Source organism: Magallana gigas, chromosome 1 (assembly GCF_963853765.1).
Source record: "Magallana gigas chromosome 1, xbMagGiga1.1, whole genome shotgun sequence".
In the NCBI taxonomy this organism is placed as follows: Eukaryota; Metazoa; Mollusca; class Bivalvia; order Ostreida; family Ostreidae; genus Magallana; species Magallana gigas.
Window position 1 is genome coordinate 9396212 of NC_088853.1, and position 20960 is coordinate 9417171.

Below are 20960 nucleotides of genomic sequence, written 5' to 3' on the forward strand. Positions count from 1 at the left end.
CAACTGACACGCATTGCACATTGTGCAAACTAGATAGAGTTTATTGAATTTTCAAACCAACAGTAAAAATGCAAATAAAACTTGCCAACAATTTACATGCGTTATGTTAAATCAATTTAAATGTAGTTCTTTAACTCATGGCTCACATATGATTCAAAGTTAACCATGTGACGAGCTGCTCAGAACAGAAACAAAATGATTCTACAATTTTGTTTTTATTTCTGGTTATTTTCCGTTCACCCTTCTAGATTTTATCATTTTAGAATTTTTCCAAATCTTTTTTGAATTAAGTAAAACTATTTCAGCTGATTGTTTTCAAAATAACTAATTAATACGTTTATGTGGTGGTGGTTTTTTTTTTTTTTTTTTTTGTTTATTTGTTTTTGTTTTGGTGATCGGCTTCTGCCGATCACAGTTGTGTCCATATGAGTCATCCAGAAAATTTAACTATTTGCGCACGCATTGCGCCTTGCACTATTTTATTTACTATGCTATGACAACCTTATTTAAATCTTTAATTAGACGTATATTACTAAAACGGTAATCTTATCCGTTTGCTCTGAAAATAAAACATTTATAGGGTTACCTACATAATGATTCAAATCATGTTTTTTTTTCATATATGTGTAGGAATATTAGTCGGACGTATAATTCGTCTACTAAAAGTAAAGCACATTCATGCCTTGTCATTTCGGAAATCAATAAAACGGTGCTATATAGTTCACTGCATGTTGCGTATATTATATAAACATACCTGACCAATGATATTTGATGCCGATCATTCCTGTAAAAGGAATACTTGTTTTTTTTATTTGCTGCAAACTTTCTCTATTAGAGAATGTTATAAGAAAAACAAAATGAAAATGGTGAAATAATAAAAAAGAATTATTGATAAGGCTTAAATGGATATTGATAAATAGGAGATTAACAAACAAAATGATAAACATATGACAAAATTAGCCTTGTCACTCACAAAGCAACAAATCATGCTACGTTTCTGAGAAATCAACAATCTATTAAATGAACCAGTCAACTAGTTAAACTATGCTCATTCACTCGCATATACGCATGTGAAAATTTACATATAATATGCATGTATATCATACTTTGGGAAACTAATCATCTTTTGTACGAAAACATTACAGTGAAATGTTTTAATTAGATAAAAACCCAGACGAAATCGAAAGCATCACATGTCGTTGTACAAAGAAAATGACTCTACTAAAACACTGAAATAATCTGCAAAAAACATCAATTTGGATAAATGTTGATAGGAATATAAAACCTTGTTACCATGATGTTACTAAACAGCATTGTATATCCATGTACATATACCAGACAAGTTAACTAACAAATTTAGAAGTACAAAGATATCAAATTAGGAAGTTTAACTTAAATGTTTCGTGAATTGTTATAAGTGCTAGGGATTGGATCTTACAGTTATCTACTGCTGAATGACTCTGAAATGCCAACGGCCTTTATGTTGAATACAGATTTCGAAAAGAATCTGAAATGCAGTTTGAATAAAAATTGGAACAATTTATAAGATAATTGAAACAAATAATTGGTTATCTTTTGTATTTTTTAATACCTACTAAATTGGATTAATCAGTTTTAAAACAGTAACAATGATTCAACGTTTGTTTTAACATTTATTAATTATGCATAACAGACATCTAGATTAGAAATTAATTTTAAACATGCATTATGTCCAAATTAAAGCGCGATAAAAAAAAATAAACAGTAAAAATGCAAATAAAACTTGCCAACAATTTACATGCGTTATGTTAAATCAATTTAAATGTAGTTCTTTAACTCATGGCTCACATATGATTCAAAGTTAACCATGTGACGAGCTGCTCAGAACAGAAACAAAATGATTCTACAATTTTGTTTTTATTTCTGGTTATTTTCCGTTCACCCTTCTAGATTTTATCATTTTAGAATTTTTCCAAATCTTTTTTGAATTAAGTAAAACTATTTCAGCTGATTGTTTTCAAAATAACTAATTAATACGTTTATGTGGTGGTGGTTTTTTTTTTTTTTTTTTGTTTATTTGTTTTTGTTTTGGTGATCGGCTTCTGCCGATCACAGTTGTGTCCATATGAGTCATCCAGAAAATTTAACTATTTGCGCACGCATTGCGCCTTGCACTATTTTATTTACTATGCTATGACAACCTTATTTAAATCTTTAATTAGACGTATATTACTAAAACGGTAATCTTATCCGTTTGCTCTGAAAATAAAACATTTATAGGGTTACCTACATAATGATTCAAATCATGTTTTTTTTTCATATATGTGTAGGAATATTAGTCGGACGTATAATTCGTCTACTAAAAGTAAAGCACATTCATGCCTTGTCATTTCGGAAATCAATAAAACGGTGCTATATAGTTCACTGCATGTTGCGTATATTATATAAACATACCTGACCAATGATATTTGATGCCGATCATTCCTGTAAAAGGAATACTTGTTTTTTTTATTTGCTGCAAACTTTCTCTATTAGAGAATGTTATAAGAAAAACAAAATGAAAATGGTGAAATAATAAAAAAGAATTATTGATAAGGCTTAAATGGATATTGATAAATAGGAGATTAACAAACAAAATGATAAACATATGACAAAATTAGCCTTGTCACTCACAAAGCAACAAATCATGCTACGTTTCTGAGAAATCAACAATCTATTAAATGAACCAGTCAACTAGTTAAACTATGCTCATTCACTCGCATATACGCATGTGAAAATTTACATATAATATGCATGTATATCATACTTTGGGAAACTAATCATCTTTTGTACGAAAACATTACAGTGAAATGTTTTAATTAGATAAAAACCCAGACGAAATCGAAAGCATCACATGTCGTTGTACAAAGAAAATGACTCTACTAAAACACTGAAATAATCTGCAAAAAACATCAATTTGGATAAATGTTGATAGGAATATAAAACCTTGTTACCATGATGTTACTAAACAGCATTGTATATCCATGTACATATACCAGACAAGTTAACTAACAAATTTAGAAGTACAAAGATATCAAATTAGGAAGTTTAACTTAAATGTTTCGTGAATTGTTATAAGTGCTAGGGATTGGATCTTACAGTTATCTACTGCTGAATGACTCTGAAATGCCAACGGCCTTTATGTTGAATACAGATTTCGAAAAGAATCTGAAATGCAGTTTGAATAAAAATTGGAACAATTTATAAGATAATTGAAACAAATAATTGGTTATCTTTTGTATTTTTTAATACCTACTAAATTGGATTAATCAGTTTTAAAACAGTAACAATGATTCAACGTTTGTTTTAACATTTATTAATTATGCATAACAGACATCTAGATTAGAAATTAATTTTAAACATGCATTATGTCCAAATTAAAGCGCGATAAAAAAAAATAAACAGATCACATATAGTTTAGTTAGTGAGTTACACAAAGTTAAACCAATAGTAAAACTCAATATCAAATTAGGAAATTGAAATAGGTTTTCAAGTTAAAAAAATAAATTGCTTTTCTTATAAACAAAACCACAAAATCAATATAAATGCAGTCTTCAGTTTTAGGAACGAAAAAATTACATGTACATAAAAAGACAATAACATTTTTATATCAGCCAAAAAAAGGGATCATATTTTTACAAAAAAAGAAAATGTTTTTGTAAAAACTAAAGTTTTTAAAGGTTACAATTGTTTACTGCTCAATTGTGTATCTTCAACAATTTCCATATACACAGTCATTCAGGAGATACTCTGCTACGGCGTCATGACAAAGCTGGTATTCTTCCTTTAAAAACCCCAAAACACTCCATTTATTTACCAGATACTGTGATTCATGCATACATGTGTATGTAACTGTATAGAATAAGTGCATGCTACTAATGTTGTAAAAATCACCTATGATCAACATTTAACATATATTTTTGATTTTAGCTACGAACAAAATCGGAACAATAATTAGCTTCTTTAAAAGACAACATATCTTTAACGTAATAATTGTCGGCTATTGATCCAATGATTTTTTAAACTAAACAGTTAAAAAAAACCAAAACCAAAAACAAAAAAACCCCAAAACTGCCTACCACAGTGGAGACACACTCTGGTCTCCGTATCTGGATCTGACGTACAGCTGTAAAGATGTCCACCTCACTATCCACGGAGATCTGTTCCAACACGTTGTATACAACAAAGAATGGACCACAGCGTGTAGCTCCATCACTTAGTAGTAAACAAAATATAATGCTTTAAGTTAATTTGTTCAAAAGAATAATCGAGCACATCTGTACCCCCTATATGATTGATGCATGATGTTTTATGTGGATAATAAATAAGATCATGTTTGAAAATTTGTATTTTAAATACTTGTTATTTGGAAATATTTACATTTTCAACTTGTCTGTGATTGCATTACGAATAAACTTTTGAACCTCATTGCCCAATATTTTCATAAAAGATGAGCGACACAACATGTGCGTGTAATATAGCATAACGGATAAACAGCATTGGCTACGCTTCGTAGCAATACATAGCATGTGCTACATGAAACATTTGTGGTTTTAAAATGTAGTTTCAAAGTGTAAAAATTGAAAATAATAGATTTAAGCAATAAGAAACCAGTGTTTGAATATCATGATGTAATAATTTCCGTCAGTGCGTGGTCAAACTTATCATTACGCCCTTCGAGCTTTATTGGACTTGATCGCACCCCGACCAAAAGTATCACCTCATCATACCCAAAGAATGATTCTTTATTCCTTACAAAGACCGTATATGCTCATTTACCTTATAATAATGCATTGCGTAAATGTCATTTAATTTTAATGTCACAATTTTATTCTATTAAAGTTTTATATAAATTGGAAAATCACTTTTCATTTTTTTAAATTCTTTTATATGATTGTATTGTTCGTAATGTAAAAAACATTTTTGTTTAAATATAAGGGAAGTACCCCATTCGATCATAGCACTTTAAACGCTCAGTATTACCTCGACAGAACTAGAACCCGTCCTTTTGCGTTGGTCTTTTCAGTTTTGACAGCTTTGATCACATCCAAAAGAATTCTTTTATCAGAAGCTTTCTGTTTTTCTCCCCATTTTGGGCATTCCAAAACGGTTATGTCCATTTGGTTAAACCCCTGAACATAATAAAAACATAAATGCTTTATTATGTTTGAATAATTATAGTGTAAGTTGCTGCACGGTTCCTTCAGATATTTAAATTATTTGAATGTTCGTATATCTAGTGCTTAGTTGTTACTGAATAATAGTTGTTGCATGAATGCTGTTATTCCTTTCTTAAATACTTTACTTTAGTTTTCCTTTAAAAAATATACCGTTGGCTGTATATTTAATCTGTTAATTGTGACGTTTGAGGCCTTAGTGGAGGATATGTTCTTCATGTAGAACATTCCGTCATATTTTGTTTGGCCTTCCGATGGATACCATTTGGATGTCTGTAAAAAAAATTACAGCATGTTCCGAATTTGAGATTTATAGATATAGAAATCTATATATATCTAGATAGATAGATAAATAGATAAATGATGTTAAACAGAGACAGAATTGTCCATACAGATTCTATGTCCTTGAGTGGACACAGGAAGACGACAACACGTGCGTCAAAGTCCTTGACCAGTCTGAGGAAGTCCTCGGTGTTGTCTGGTAGAGGGTACTGGGCACTGATCAGAGAGTCCTTCTCAAGAAACGACTGTATAAAACACATAAATTGACAAAAATATATTGTTTCCGAGTAAATTTCAACTTCATTAGTTTATGACAGACACCTCATTTGACTTGCCTTGCGATGTTTTCTTTTTAAATTAAAATTACTATTTATTGAATTTGAAAGGAATTTTTGTTTATAGGAAAAATTTAAAAGGTCAACTTAAAATCAGCCTTATGATATCAAAATCATTATGTCAAAATCAAACGTGTATATTTTTGTTATATTCTACCTGGAGAAGAACTGCGTTGTAGTATGTATTATGCCCCTTTATGTAGGAAAGATGACACAAGAACTCTTCAACTACGATATACAAAAGTCTAAAAACATATAATCTGTAAAAGTCTGACAAATGTGAAATTGATTTCATTCTTTGATGAAAACTTATTTAATTGTTTTTACCGATACAAATTCATGTGTAGATGTGATATAGTTCGTTGACGTATTGATTTGATATTCTTTACCAGGAAGTACGCTCTCTGAGTAGTTAGCTGATATCTGAGCCCGACCAGATATGTAATCTTGCTGTGTATACTCCTTTCTCAGAGACAGTAACTCCTACAAATGTATATTGAAGACTGCATTCTTTTAAGCTTATTGATCAACTTGACGTTGAAACCAAAGAGTTAGTAATAAACACTATAAAAACAACAACAACAAAATCCAAGTGTAAATCTAAATTTCGATGTTCAGGAGTTTCTACCTCTAGATCGGAAGAAAATAACTTCTTTTGCTCTACATCCCCACAATTGGTATAACAGGAATGTTCTTGGTAGTAACTCAGAAACTTTTCTGTTTTCAAACATTTGGACCGACCACTGAAGGCGTCTCTAAGTGCTAGATATACCAACCTGTACTGGTCCTTAGAGAAAATAAAGTTATAATATAGATATATGTAGGTATATTGATATATTTCAAGAAAATTAAAAAAAAAAAACATGAATTTACTTCTATAACTTAACATTACGTGAAACGCTTAACATTTTGTTCAGATTGTGTTTTTTAAAACAACATAGTTATTATTTCAGAATGCATTTAAACCACAATAAAATAAGTTAAATGATTGTTTCATGAATATTTTAAATAATTTAAATGTTCTTGTATTAAATATCATTATGTTTAACGGTATACATTTCCAAAAATAAATGTTTGATGAAGTTTGTAAATTTGTTTAGGTGGTGTTTTGTAAAACATCACTCGACGTATTGGGCGAGATATTTGTCACGAGGAAAATATGTTGATCAAGGAAGAGACCCGGGAAAAGACCTTAAAGGAAGATTTTTTTAATCAGTCCATATAAACAAAGACAATAGAGTGCTTTGAAAGAGTGAAAATTATTTCCTCTAAGTCAAATGTCATTTCCTTGATTTCAAATAAGATTCATTATACTTAATTTTTCTTCCAATGAAAATGTATAACCTAAATTACATAACAAGCTTTTGTTTTTTAAGGAAACTCACATTCTGTATTCAATCAGCAAATTACAAAAAAACCTGGATTGAGGATATTATTTAGAAGGAAGTCTTTTCCACGCGATAACAATATCATTTCATAAAAATGCGCAAATGCGTTTTAAAGCAACACAAACAAAAAACTATCCAGGTTTTTATCTTTAATATAAAAAAGAACGAATATCACCTTTGTAGAAGTGAAAATATTGGATGTAGAGAAAATGTATCAAAATTATATTTATTTTTAGTTGATTTAAGAGCAATTAATCACCAGAAATAATAATGTATTAGTTTATATTAACTCTACCATAAATACAAACGAGAGTTACAGTGTACTTGTAATTAAAATCAAGGTACTGAAGTACTGATGGGAGTTGATTTTATCGATTATTATTAATTTTAGAATCAACGATATGAGATTTTGCATGGCAAGTGATTTCTAATCTGTATTTGAATTACGCACATTTTTATAATATGAATTCTCGACCTTTTCCGATAGGAATTTCGAGAAAACCCAATATGAATCATGTTGTGTAATATTTAAAGATAAAATTTATTCCACCAAACTATGTATCAGTAATCGAAATATTTCTAAAAATTGTACACATGTCTGGATCCAAGCAATATTGAACTCTAGTCTCGTTCAACCAGACGCTTGGCTGTCTCCGTCAATCTGCGACTACCAAGAGAGACTATCTGTTCGTCTGAGATTTGCGGATACAGCCGAGCATCTGGTTGAACGAGACTTAATTGAACTCTGGCGTAGGAATACATACGACTACAAAAATATCTAAATTATTCGTACTATTTAAAATTTGACTATTTTCAAGGTATCTATAAATACGTTTCGTTGCAAATAATTGGTTCAGCATACAGTGCACCGATTTTCTGTTTTTTCGAGATCTAAGTCTTGTCAGCGGTAATGATTTGTGCTTAGGTCTAAACACTGTTTCACTTTTGGCTTGCCAGAGTTACTGCATAGGAGAGTTGATTAAAATCAATTCCCAAAAAATGTAACAATGATAATATGTCAGCCGCTAAGAGAAATATAGTGAAATGAGTCCCATAAAAATACATATGTAAGAATAACACAAACACCAAAACATTGTCACTTGTCTCGTAACTTATTCATTTCTTGGGGTTTTTTTTGACACTTTAAGGAGAGGTAAAAATATAACATGTTTAGACACACTTAAATAAAAAACACCCTACGTCTCCTTGAATCATGTTCATCCGGTCCTTCCGCATTGTTCTGACGTACATTGGGACGTTGATTTTACCAGTTCTCTCCCCTTCCTGGTAGAGGGCGTCTAATCCAATGTAAGTCCCGGTTCTACCAACTCCTGCACTAGAACCCAATTCATACAAAGAACTTAACTTTAAGGTTTATTGGAAACTTTACAATATTAATTGATGGTGAAAATGAAATTTCGGTAAAACGGTTTGTTGATAATAATAATAATAATAATAATAATAATAATAATAATAATGAAAAAAACCAAAAACCAAACAGAACAAAATTACTACTTGGACACTATGCAACTAAATATACAGCTCTTATGTATATAAATGTTGTGATTTTTAAGCTGCTGACATATTCATCAGAATTTATTGATTTAATGAATTATTCTTAATAATAACATATGTGTTCAATCATACTTTCATATTTTAATTTTTCTAGTCATAGAGAGTCACTTCTATATAGAACTCCTAGTATCATACCACTACCCAACTCAGTGGTTGGTTAGTATGTGTATTATTGTTTTCAAGATCGAGTTAACCGAGAAAAAAAGAACAATGAAAAATTGCTCAGTAGTTTTCTTATGTCTCTTGACAGTAAAGAAAGGTTTCAGGTTTTTTTAAAGATGGCAACACTGTGCTTCTTTTTTGTCTAGCTGAAACGCAAACTTTCCTCTAATTGTTACCTGCAGTGTACTACTGTGAACTTTCCAGCAGAGTTAGCGGTGGCTCTGATCACGTGACGATGGAACACGACCAGACTGAGAGGGTCGGCTACTCCGTGGTCTGACCACGTGGTGTAGTGGAACATCGTTACTTGACGGTCTGTTCTTGACTACAAAAATATGATGGTTAAAAGATTTGAAATGCCATTAATAGATAACTTGCCTAAATATAGATGAAACATTAAATCGAGCTCAAAAAGTATGCAAATAAATTGTGTCTTAATATGCTTATACTTTAAACTTTTTCACATAATGAAATGTTCTAATATATCACAATTAAAGCCAATCAATATATATAATTAATATACTCTGTTTAACTCGCATATTTATCAATCATTTCTTAAAAATTAAATTTAAGCTCATACGACAATATTTTCGCCCACTCTAATTTGGCATTTTCTAGCTAGCAGAGTATAAACGTTTGGCAAAAAGTAACAAAATTCGGAAAAAAATGGGTATTCAAATTCACGTACATATGCAATTCATATTGCAAAAATATTGAAATTTGAAAAAATATAAATTCCTTTAACTAACTTTGTATTCGCTTATTTAATCTTTCTTGAAAAAACCTTGTAAAATCTGAATGTAAATTCGAGTAAAAACTTTTGACTTTTTAAAGAATAATTTCCTCCCGTTTGTGTATACTTTTATTAAAAGTGTGTTCGAATATTCATTAACACATTTATGGCGGCCAATTTCCGACCAATCTGTTCATAATGTACGAAAAGATTTTCCAAATTTGGTTTGTGTAATATAGACATTGGAATGAAAAAGAAACACCCTTTAAAATGTATTTGAATGCTACTCGAAACCATGCACAAAAGCTAATACAGTCCAATTCAGTTAAAGCGTAGTCCTATGGATAAGCTGAATTACTCTGCTTTATCCGTGACTCGTTTATTCTCTTACAAATTTTCGAAATAATAAGTATAGATAATTTGCTTTACATATCGTTTCTCATTATTAACTCGCTATATCCGCAAATTAGATACCACTGTTGTGTTATAACCGTTAAAGTAATTTGGTAAGGATGTGGTCGGTGATTGCACAAAAGTTCGTTATATCCTTTGTTTCGCTATAACCACTAAAAGGGTTTTAATGATTTAAACCTTCAGATTTAAACCAGTTTTAGATTCGGTTCATGCTAAATAAATTTGATGTCACTTTAGATCTATTTCTACTTACGGCCATGGTAGAAATTAAATAATGATAAACATATATAGCATTTATAAAGGTAGTTTTTTTAAGTTAACACCTAACAATGGTATGAAAGATTAGATTAGATTTAATCATATTTTCATAAAATTATTGTATACAAATACTACTCACAGAATTAAAGAAAAACAAGTTTGTGCTACTAATTGACACCTTTTTGTTATAATATTTCATAAATTGCTCTCAGAAATATTTTGTTATTTTTATACAATAGGTTGTACATGTAAAGTTTAAATCATTACACAAATTTCAATAAACTATCGACAAATCAAATCACTCCACTGAGACTTAAAAGACATACACACATTATAATGAGCAAACATTTTTTCCGATGTTTTTTTTTCTAACCGTTACATTGCATACGCACCGCTTTTAAAATTCATTTTCGAAAGAAGGGTTTATGTAGGTTACTATAGTGCTGAGCAATATGTGTATCAGAACATTTTGCTGTTTTACAAAGTCTCATATCATTGGTGTATCTAACCACAGGGGGCTGAATTTACTTGTGTCAATTAAATGTATCCCCTTTTATCCTCTTTATTGATATATACGAATTCATTCATAGGTTCGTTAGCACACATTATTACATTTTGATTAACAAAACCATACAAGGGTTTATTCTCCCATTAGTGCATGCAAGGCAGACAACGTCAGAGTAAAGATGACCGTGTACAGAATGGGTTATCAAATGATCATGTAAAGAGTTAAGTTTTCCATCGTGTATAATAAGAAATTAAAAAAACAACAACCACGGAATGGACTTGAAGTCAAAGTAAGTGACAATTTGGAAATACTTTTCATCTTGGAATAGAGAGGATCTAAACTAGGTAGCATTTATCTCAAAAGCGTTATTTCCTTTCCTTTTATTTTGCTTAGGTTTGTTACCAACAGTTTTATTTTGATTTATCTAAAACTATCGTTTAATATTGTCATAACTACATTATGAGTATCCTGCACTTATAACACTTTATTTATTGTTTCTGTATAGGAAAAGCATGGAGCTTTGTCTCAGTCAACGACTCTTAATCGGTTTTTGAATTAAATAAGAAACGATTTTAAACAGTATAATGATTTTGTAATGTATATTTGTAATAAGGCAGAATTCCATTTTATGCATTTATTATTATTTGTCTAAATATTCTGGTAATACAAACATCGTCAGGCTTTGTTTCTTTATTTATGACGTTTATGCTGTTTTATTCCTCAGAACTTTAAAAAAATCGTGTATTATTTTTTACAAACAAACCTATGTATAAAAGGTATTCTTTTCATGACAATATATTTTTACGAAAGGTATGTTTTAAGATTTAAGAAGCTATCTTTTCCAAAATTCTAACTAACAGATGATTGCAGTTATGCTTATAAAAATATGTCGATATCGACCATAATTGTTAATATCAAACTTTTTTTGACCTGTGAATACATTTGGACAAAACATTTCATTATTTTAACAAAAAATATACATAAATATTATGTACTGAATAGAAAATTAAAAAAAAAAAAACATGATTTTAACCTGCTGATAAAACTCAACCCTGATAACAATTACGGTATTTTCTATGCATACACACATGATTCATACATGCCATTTTAATTCTGATGCCTAACCGTTTTATTGTGTATCTTGAATCGTCTGATGATGTACTCAGCGTATGTTTTCTCCTCCAAATGCCTGACTGTAAGTGTCCCTCCTTGAAGTTTATCGTTAATATCTGGCCAGTACTGGGCACATTTATTCTATTGTAAAAAAATATATTTACATAATGCTTAAAAACAAAAAAATAAAATGTTATTATTCTGTTCATTCCATTAAAAGCAATGAAAAGTTGACCTTAACGTTTAGAATGTCCAATAAGTTCATTTAAAGGGGCATGGTCACGATTTTGATCAAAAATTAATTTTTTCGATTTTAATGTTTACAATGCTTCAGTATGGCATTTTTAATAGGCAACCAAAATTTGATTGTCATTTGTTGAGTTATAAGCGAAATACCGAGCTCACAATTCTTCGCTATGTAAACAAAGCTTTTGTTTACATTTTGAATGATGAAGTGAAAATTCCAGTTTTAGACCTTAAATAAATGTGTTAATCATTAGTAACTGTATATTTATGCTTAAAATGAATAAAAAGATCGACAAATCAGCTTGAAAAAGATTTTTTACTGGTATATTGAACCTATGTAAACATAAACAGGGCACGAGCCTTGTTTACATGACGAAGAATTGTGAGCCCTGTATCTTGCTTAAAACTGGTCGACTGGCACCCAAATTTTATTTGGTCATTAGAAATGCATTCCTTAAGCATTGTAAATTATAAAAACAGAAAAATAAAATTTGATCAAAATCGTGACCATCCCCTTTAAAGTGTTCGTTATACAAAATTTCAAGCTATCATTCATGATGACATTGGCTTTTGTTTCTAATTCTGAAGATACAAGACAGGTTAGTATGATAGCTTTAGATGAACCTGTCAGAAAATACCATGCTTGCATTTTACGCTTTACTTTGAAGTCTACTAACTGTTATACCCGCTGTTTTTATCTGATGTTTGAAAACATTAATTTATGAAAAAAGAAGAGAGAAGTGAGGAATCCTTGATCATCTATACTTAAGATGCAGGGTCAGAACAGTCTGGTAATAAAAGACTTACATGCACCTAATGGTCGATCTGTTAATGCACACAGCGTGCATACAGTTTATTGCTAATACCATAAAATGCACACTAAATGAAAGTTATCAAGATAAACATAAAAGTAAAGAGATAAAAGCGAACGATACACGGCCAGCGGCAATATGTTATCCGATGGATCAAAGTGACTCTCATAAAGTACATGTTGACTTAATGGCAATATGTGTCATCCCCTCTGAAATTAAAATGCTACAACCCCTGCCCGATGGGTATTTGATTTCATAATTTAAGAACATAACAACATGGGCATAATAATAATGCATTTAACTTATCTACAACAAATTATGAAGTACAGAAGAAAATATCATACAATGTTATATATTTTGCATAATGTGGCAATATTAGCCAGGACCATGAATTCCATCTTAACCATGCGTTTAGTTGTTTTCATATATGTATAGGAGTAGAGCAGAATATTATCTAAGGTTTAATATATCTTCAATACATGATAATATTGGCCCCAACCAAGGGCTTGAATCCCATATTTAGGGGCAATGATCTTTCTTAAATTGGTAGAAGGCTTTATTGACATTATAACCATGCATTTAATTTATTTCCCTCAAAATTTATTAGAATTAACCCATTTTTTTCGTATTTAGAGTTCCGTCCATACGACAATGGTAAGGTCATAAAGGTTAAACATTTTGAGTTTTTTTTAATACTAGAGATGCTCAAACCGAAAATGGTAAACAAAATTATGTTATTTGTAGTAAGGATTTTAGAATAAGATAGAAATGTAAAGTTATTGACAGACGTCGAACGACCCACGTTGCATTAAAACGGACGAACGGAGACCAATTGCAATAGTTAACCAAAATTACTTAAGTGACACAAACCTAAAACGCATTAAAAAATCATTGCGTCAATGTACTATTACATGCGTCAATGTACTATTACATGTACTGATATCATAAAAAATATCGAGACAATGTTTAAAAGCAATACTATAATATGTACGCATGCTATTTTAACCTTTGTTCCTTCTGTTAAATTGGTTAAACAAACAATGTTACAGACTTCCTCCTGCCAAATCATGGTCCAGAAATCTGCTATTGTTTTTGGTTTAGGACCTTTCGAAGATAAAACAGATAAAAAAGTTAAAAATAAAAGTATTATTAAAAACTCAAATGCTAAAACTGTTATAAAAACTATGAATTCCAAAATAGGTTACCCTGGGTGGCAATGTATATCCGCCTTTCCTTCGTATCCTATAAATACACGCTAACAGGATTGTAAAATGTAAGCTTTACTGATTTAATCAATCTTACGTTTAAAACCGCAAATTAAAAAAAAAATCATATTTTTTTACAATACAAGGTATGCATTTAGTTCTTATTAAAAGTTTTTTTTATTTATTTCATTAGCTGCCATTGGTTTTCAAATGATTACATTACTTTTTAAGTCATACACACACATTAACTACAATGTTTAGGATTTGTTTACATGTAGAGCACTCATAATCAAATACTTGCTTCAATGTAGTTAGCATTGATATATCCCCCTTGATCACTGGCCGCGGTTTTTAGAATAACACGTGAGTGGTCATCTAAAACCAGAAACAAAATCAGTTATCAACTGTTTTCATGCAATTTTCTACCCATTAACAGTATATGGAATAGTTATAATACATACAGGGGAATATGGTAGTGTATCGATTTTTAACTTTGTTTTCCGGTTTCTTTCCCTCTACACATGGATGAAGCTCTCCTCGAGGTATGTCCTGTGATGTTTACATAAAACACATTTTTACTTCCTAAGAAAACATAATTTGTTTCATCGTTTTCAAACATGCTACGCAATCAGAAAAAAACAGTTACAAACTTATCTTACATGATATTCACTCTTAAATCCAGCGTTTTCATTCAAAGACATGTTTGCAATCTGTGCTTTCATATTCCTGACAGGAATGTTTTTATTGGTTGGAGGACCCCGTTTGGTTTTCTCGGGCAAAGCATATGTCGTCTCTCTACTTCCATTTGCTTCCAACATTTGTGATCTACAACCTATTATGAATACTTACAAGTTATTGTGAGTTTAATATGTCACAATCCCCCCCCCCCCCAAAAAAAAAAAAAAAAAAAAAAAATAAACAAATAGCTGTAAAATAAAATATCATAAACTTAATTTTGCTTACTTTGTGGATTAGGAAGGTCCTTTTTCGATTTCTTTGAATCAAAAGTCTTGTTTTCCATCATAAATGACTGTCTTTTTGCCATTTTTGTTGATTTCCGTTTAAGTCTATATTAATTGAAAAGAATGGTGTACAATGTGTTTAGTAAACACCTTTTATGATATTGGCGGCAATGTTCAGCACAAATAACTCAGAATAGAAATGTTTATTAAAGTGATTGCTAGAAAAATTGCCAGGAATTCATTGTCTGATTTGTAAATGTTTGTCTAAATGTCACTTAGGCATACCGTATAGCAACAAAGGCCAATATAATTCCAATGGCAACAATTACGAAAGAGCCGACCGTTCCTCCAACAGTTACAGTCATATTGTTCGGTGAAGGTGAAGCTGATTTGGTAAGATTCGAAGAATCTAATGAAATTAAAAAGAGCACCTTTAACATAAAAACTATGATGAGTACCTAAGTAAAGAGATTAGGATATAGATTTATCTAATGAGAGCATGTATAGAGAAGACATTGGAAATCCATACCATCAATAAATATCTTCATTCTTACAGCCTTACTGCCTCACTTTTAAGTTGATGCAGTGTTCATTGTAACAAAACCGATTATTTAAAATTGTCTATTTGGTGATAGATCCATCATAATATCATTATTGATTTGATGATATTTTACCGTACTTCATTTCAATTTAGTTTAAAAAGATATTCAAAACACTCCAAACAATGTAATGCAGATTTTCTTAAATATAACTAATAATATTCAAAGCAGTTTATTTAAAATAAAATTTGCTGAATTTATGAATAAGGAATTTCTTGATAGTGAATCAATTTCAAAATCCTTTAGCTCAATATTTGTTGAATGTGCAAGAATGTCAACCAAATTTATTATAGAAACATCAAGAGTTAAACATAAAACAAAAAAAAAAAAAATCCGTGGTTCTCACAGTCATGTTTTGATCTCAGGAATACTGTTTAAAATTATGAAAAACTTGTAAACAAACACCCATTCGATAGTAAATACAGGCAAATGTTTTATACGTATAAAGCAAAATAAAGAAGACTATATAAATTTGAGGAACTAATTTATAGAAACAAAATTTGTAATGCTATTTACAAAAATAATAACAATAATCCTAAATCATTTTTGAATTATTGAACAAACTGGATAAATCTATCACTAGACAGGTTTCTTCTCATGAAGTTATTTCTGAAGAATTTGACCAATTCTTTTTTACAAAACCTCAATAAAGCTGACAAAAATCTTTATGAGTTTCATAAAGATATATTAAAATATTCCATGCTCTGAAAAATAAACTACATCAAAGCAATTTCCTTGAAGCATAAATCAACAACAACAAAAAAAAAAGAAAAAAAAAAAAAAAAAAAAAGAAACTGCAATAAAATCTCTAAAAAATAGGAAAAGCTCACCTACAGGTATGGTATCAAATGCAATGTTAAAAAATAGAGGGTATTTCATGTTAATTTTTTGAGAAAGTTGTTAATTTTTTTTTACTGAATTCTGGTACATTTGCTGGAATGAGAGTTATTTAGTTTTTGTTATATAAATCTGGAAATAGGCTTGATCCTAGCAATTACAGGGGTATATCAATTACCTCAAATCTTGGAAAACTTTTCAATTAAATAATACATACTAGGTTACTTGAATTTGTAAAGTCCATGTCACTTATAAGTGTAAATCAAATTGGCTTCTAAGAAAACTATAGAACATCAGACAACTTGTTCTCCATAAAAACTATCATTGACCATTATAAAAGTAAAAAAGTATATGCTGCTTTTATTGACCTTAGAAGCGCATTGTATGGAGAGAAGGTTTATTTTATAAGCTCCTTAACTCCTATACTTCTCAAAAAACTTCTCAAATATTCTTTTTTCTATGTACAGCAACACAACCAGTAGAATCAAATTTTCTGATGGGTTAGGTAAAATATTTAACTCTGAATATGGTGTCAAACAAGGGGGTGTTCTTAGCCCCACACTTTTAAATATATTTATTGATGGGATTGTCAGTGACTTGAAACAAAATGTAAAATGTGAACCTGTACATTTGAATAATTTCTATGTAAACTGTCTGCTTTATGCTGATGATATTGCTATTTTATCAGAGAGCAAGAGTGGTTTACAAACTAGTTTTGATATTCTTGATGAGTATTGTTCAAATTGGACATTACAAGTCAATGTTGATAAAATCATGATTTTTAACTCAAATAGTAAACATCAAAGCATCAATTTCACTTTCAATGGAGATACTATGCAAGATTATCAAAATACTGTTAATTGGGTATTGTATTAAGAAGTTATGGGAGGTTCAATTTAGCAACATCTGTGCTTGTTTAAAAGGCCAAAAAAGCATATTTTAAAATGAAAAAAATAATTTGTATTGATAATCCATGTAAGCTCTTAGAAAAACCTTTTAATTCTATTGTACTTCCTGTACTTCTATATTGTTGTGAAATATGGGGAGTAATATTAGTAGAATAAGATTAAAAGCACATAAACTTCCAACAGAAAGTTGAATATATAATGCCACATTTAGTAATGAACGATATTGTAATGCTTGTAAAACTGTTGCAATTGAAGATGGAATGGAACTCATTTTCTTTTTCAGTGTAAAGCCTATTCTCATCAAAGAAACAGCTATTTCATTAATGTTTATAATATAATCAAAATAAATTACTTTGACAAAGAAAGATAAATTTTACATTTATGTTGAACTAGTGAAATACATACTATTTTTAAAAAATACTGTTAATTCATTAATGACTGCTTTGTAAAGATGTACAGATGTAAATTATTCTAAGGAAATGTTAAACTGATCTACATAGATCAGTAAAAAATATACACAAGATGAATCTCTGCAATTAAATCAACTGAATGTTAACTGAATGGTCTGGAAATGTGACTATGCCATTCAGTCACCTTAAAGTTACCTTTCAGTCACAGTTTAGTTGACTGAATGGCAGAGATTCATCCTGTGATATATACTGTACATGCAGTTATTGTCTATATACAATAATGTTCCTGTACACCCATTTGGCCTTTCCCAATTATTGTAATTGTGTTTGTGCCAATAAAATATTTGTATTTGTATAACTCTCAACGAAAAAGTTTGTCTCAGCTCATAAGCAGGTCACTGCGGCCTTATTTTGGAATTTATGGACATACGTATTCATATCGTATTTTGTAGTGTATTTTTCTTTTCACAAAAAACATGAAAGATGGACAGCTTAGCCATTTAAAGAAAATATTTTATCGTGTTCATATTTACTTTAGTTCAAGACAATCTTGAGACAATTCAATTGAATTGTGTCATGTTCATGTACCAAAAATGTTAAGTTGTTTTTTTGGTTAATGGGTAAACATGTGTTTATTTTGTTTATTGCATTTTGTTTTTAAAAAAAGGAAGATCCTTTACACTTTTTAAGGGAAGTTTGATATGCAATTGATAGAGAAGAAAACAAATACTGTGGAATCACTGGATTTCGTGGTGGCTCATTTTTCGTGGAATTCGTGGGTACCTCTCAACCACGAATTAACATCCTCCACAAATTAATAAATTAAGGTTATAAAGTTATATTTCCTTTGTGTGTTTAAGAGAATACACGAAATTCCGTCCCTATGAACCTGTAAAATTTAAGCAATCAATGAAAATTGTCCCCCACGAAATTTAATGATTCCACAGTATAAGTACAAAATTACAATTTTTTATTGGAAGTGTTTTTGTCTTGCAATTTTAAATAAAAGTCTTTAATTTTGGATTTGCTATATCAATGTTTCTCTATTATTGTATCTTTGCTGTATTTTCTTTATTATTGGAAACTTTTTTAGTTCTGTGAACAAACTAGAATAGAAAATAGAACTGTTTTAAATTTTGTTGTTTTTACATGTATTAGAAACCTTATTGAACCTTTGTCTAAAAAAAAAGTTTCTGCAAGTTCCAGTTGCAGAAACCATTTATAAGCAACATATATGTCATCGGTTTATGGAGGTTACAACTGTGCAGAAACTTTAAGTTTCATTTGCGGAAACCCTTTGTAAACAATAGGTATCCCAATCGTATATAGATGTTGAAACTATGCAGAAGATTTAAGTTTCAGTAAATTTCAGTGGCGGAAACCATATGAATTCATGGACAGCTTAAGTTTCAGCACTGAGGAAAAATGACTGTAGAAGTTTCCATACTGAAACCTGTCAGAAACCTAAAGTAACTTTAAGTTTCCGCAAAGTTTCCGAAGGGTTTCCGCAGCGATAAAACAAGATTTTTCATCCATTGTATTATACATAAAGTTTTTACTCACTTTACCTAAAAGATATGTCGACGCTATATTTTTCACAGTATTGCAAAATCTATTTGTTTTTTTTATATTATCTTTTTTTTTTTATTGTTTTTTAAGCTTCTAAATATAGAACTTCAAACGATTAGAAAACGTTTGTTTCATAGTTCAGATTCTTGCACGGTTTTCTTTTGATAATCATCGTTTAAAATATATATAATTATTTACAATACATATAAAATCAGATTTAAATGAACACAGAAAATAAATATTATTAAAAAGAAAACATGTTTACAGTGTTTTAAAGACTGTTTAAGAAATATATGAATTAACTGCGAAAGTTCTATATCTGTTATATGTTTTTATAAAATACTTTTGCGAAAAGTACCTGTAGTACAATTATGACCCGTCCATCCCGCAGCACATGTACACAATCCGTCCGTGGGGCGACATGTGTCAGTTATACAGCTAGGTGAACACACTTGTGAACAGTTTGTGCCAAAATGTCCTTCTTCACAGGCTAGATGATAAAAAATACAGAGGTCATAGGTGATGTAAAAATTCAAACCCACAAAGAAAACATAAAGAAGCGAAATTTATATAAATCAAGTCGATGTCGAATGTGAAAAAAACCCCATCTAATATTCATTTTAAAGGGACTGTGATCTGTAAATCAAAGTAGTGTAAAAGTTGTGTCGTGTTTGAAGTTTTATTCATCAATACCGACACATCATTTCAAGGGTTGTATCTCTATTGCTAACTGATTACTTCTTCTTAATAAGAACACGAAAAACTATCTTAATTTTAAAACGTTATCCCAGTATGTACAATATGATGATAAACATATGCTTTTGTCCGTTTACAGTCTCGGTACAGTACAGCCGTATCAAAAGTATTTATTACATAAGAAAATGATTTTTGTCGTTTTCATGGGCTGAAATGACATCATGTGGCATTCGTTCTTTTTTACGATAACGGCGCAAAAATGCGACCGCGAAATATAATTTCCACGACTCGGAAGTATCAAGAAAAATATGCATTGTAAAAACAATATACCAATGGTAATTAATAAACACATAATATCAAAAAATAATAACGTGCAAATTCTAAGTTGCCTAGTTATTGTGTTCAGAAAGATGTTAACCTGAAAAATATTGTTACCATCACAACGAAATCGTGAATTGCGGGTTTCATCAGACATGTAATGCGTTATGAGCAATTATGAGCAATTATCAGAATTTAAAACAAACCTTCAACTCGAAAAATAAATATATGTAGTATTATCTTTAATCCAAATTTTATTCTCTTTCAACAAACAAAAGAATAGGTCAGTTTTAAATGGAGACTCCCTATAAAGTTTGTTTATGATGTCCGTAAGCATTTAATAGTGAAATACACAATACATCAACATGCTTTATACAGCTATAACAAAATATTACTTTTATAGGACAAAACTCTAAATTAACTATAAGTGATACT

General features: G+C 30.1%; 1 protein-coding gene across 1 annotated transcript; it reads right to left on the reverse strand.

Annotated features, from left to right (window-relative positions):
• Positions 1-3136: 3136 nt before the first annotated feature.
• Positions 3137-19998, reverse strand: LOC105331003 (receptor-type tyrosine-protein phosphatase alpha). Its single transcript, XM_066082414.1, has 19 exons — positions 19870-19998; positions 15474-15597; positions 15190-15293; positions 14886-15058; positions 14688-14775; positions 14528-14601; positions 14227-14263; positions 14028-14125; positions 11976-12104; positions 9114-9262; positions 8401-8536; positions 6441-6599; positions 6202-6295; positions 5970-6040; positions 5588-5722; positions 5349-5468; positions 5002-5150; positions 4098-4233; positions 3137-3802 (listed from the first exon to the last, which is right to left on the reverse strand). Exons 2-19 carry the CDS (start codon positions 15551-15553, stop codon positions 3731-3733), a joined length of 2004 nt encoding a protein of 667 aa, XP_065938486.1. The 5' UTR covers positions 15554-15597; positions 19870-19998; the 3' UTR covers positions 3137-3730.
• Between the last annotated feature and the right edge of the window lie 962 nt (positions 19999-20960).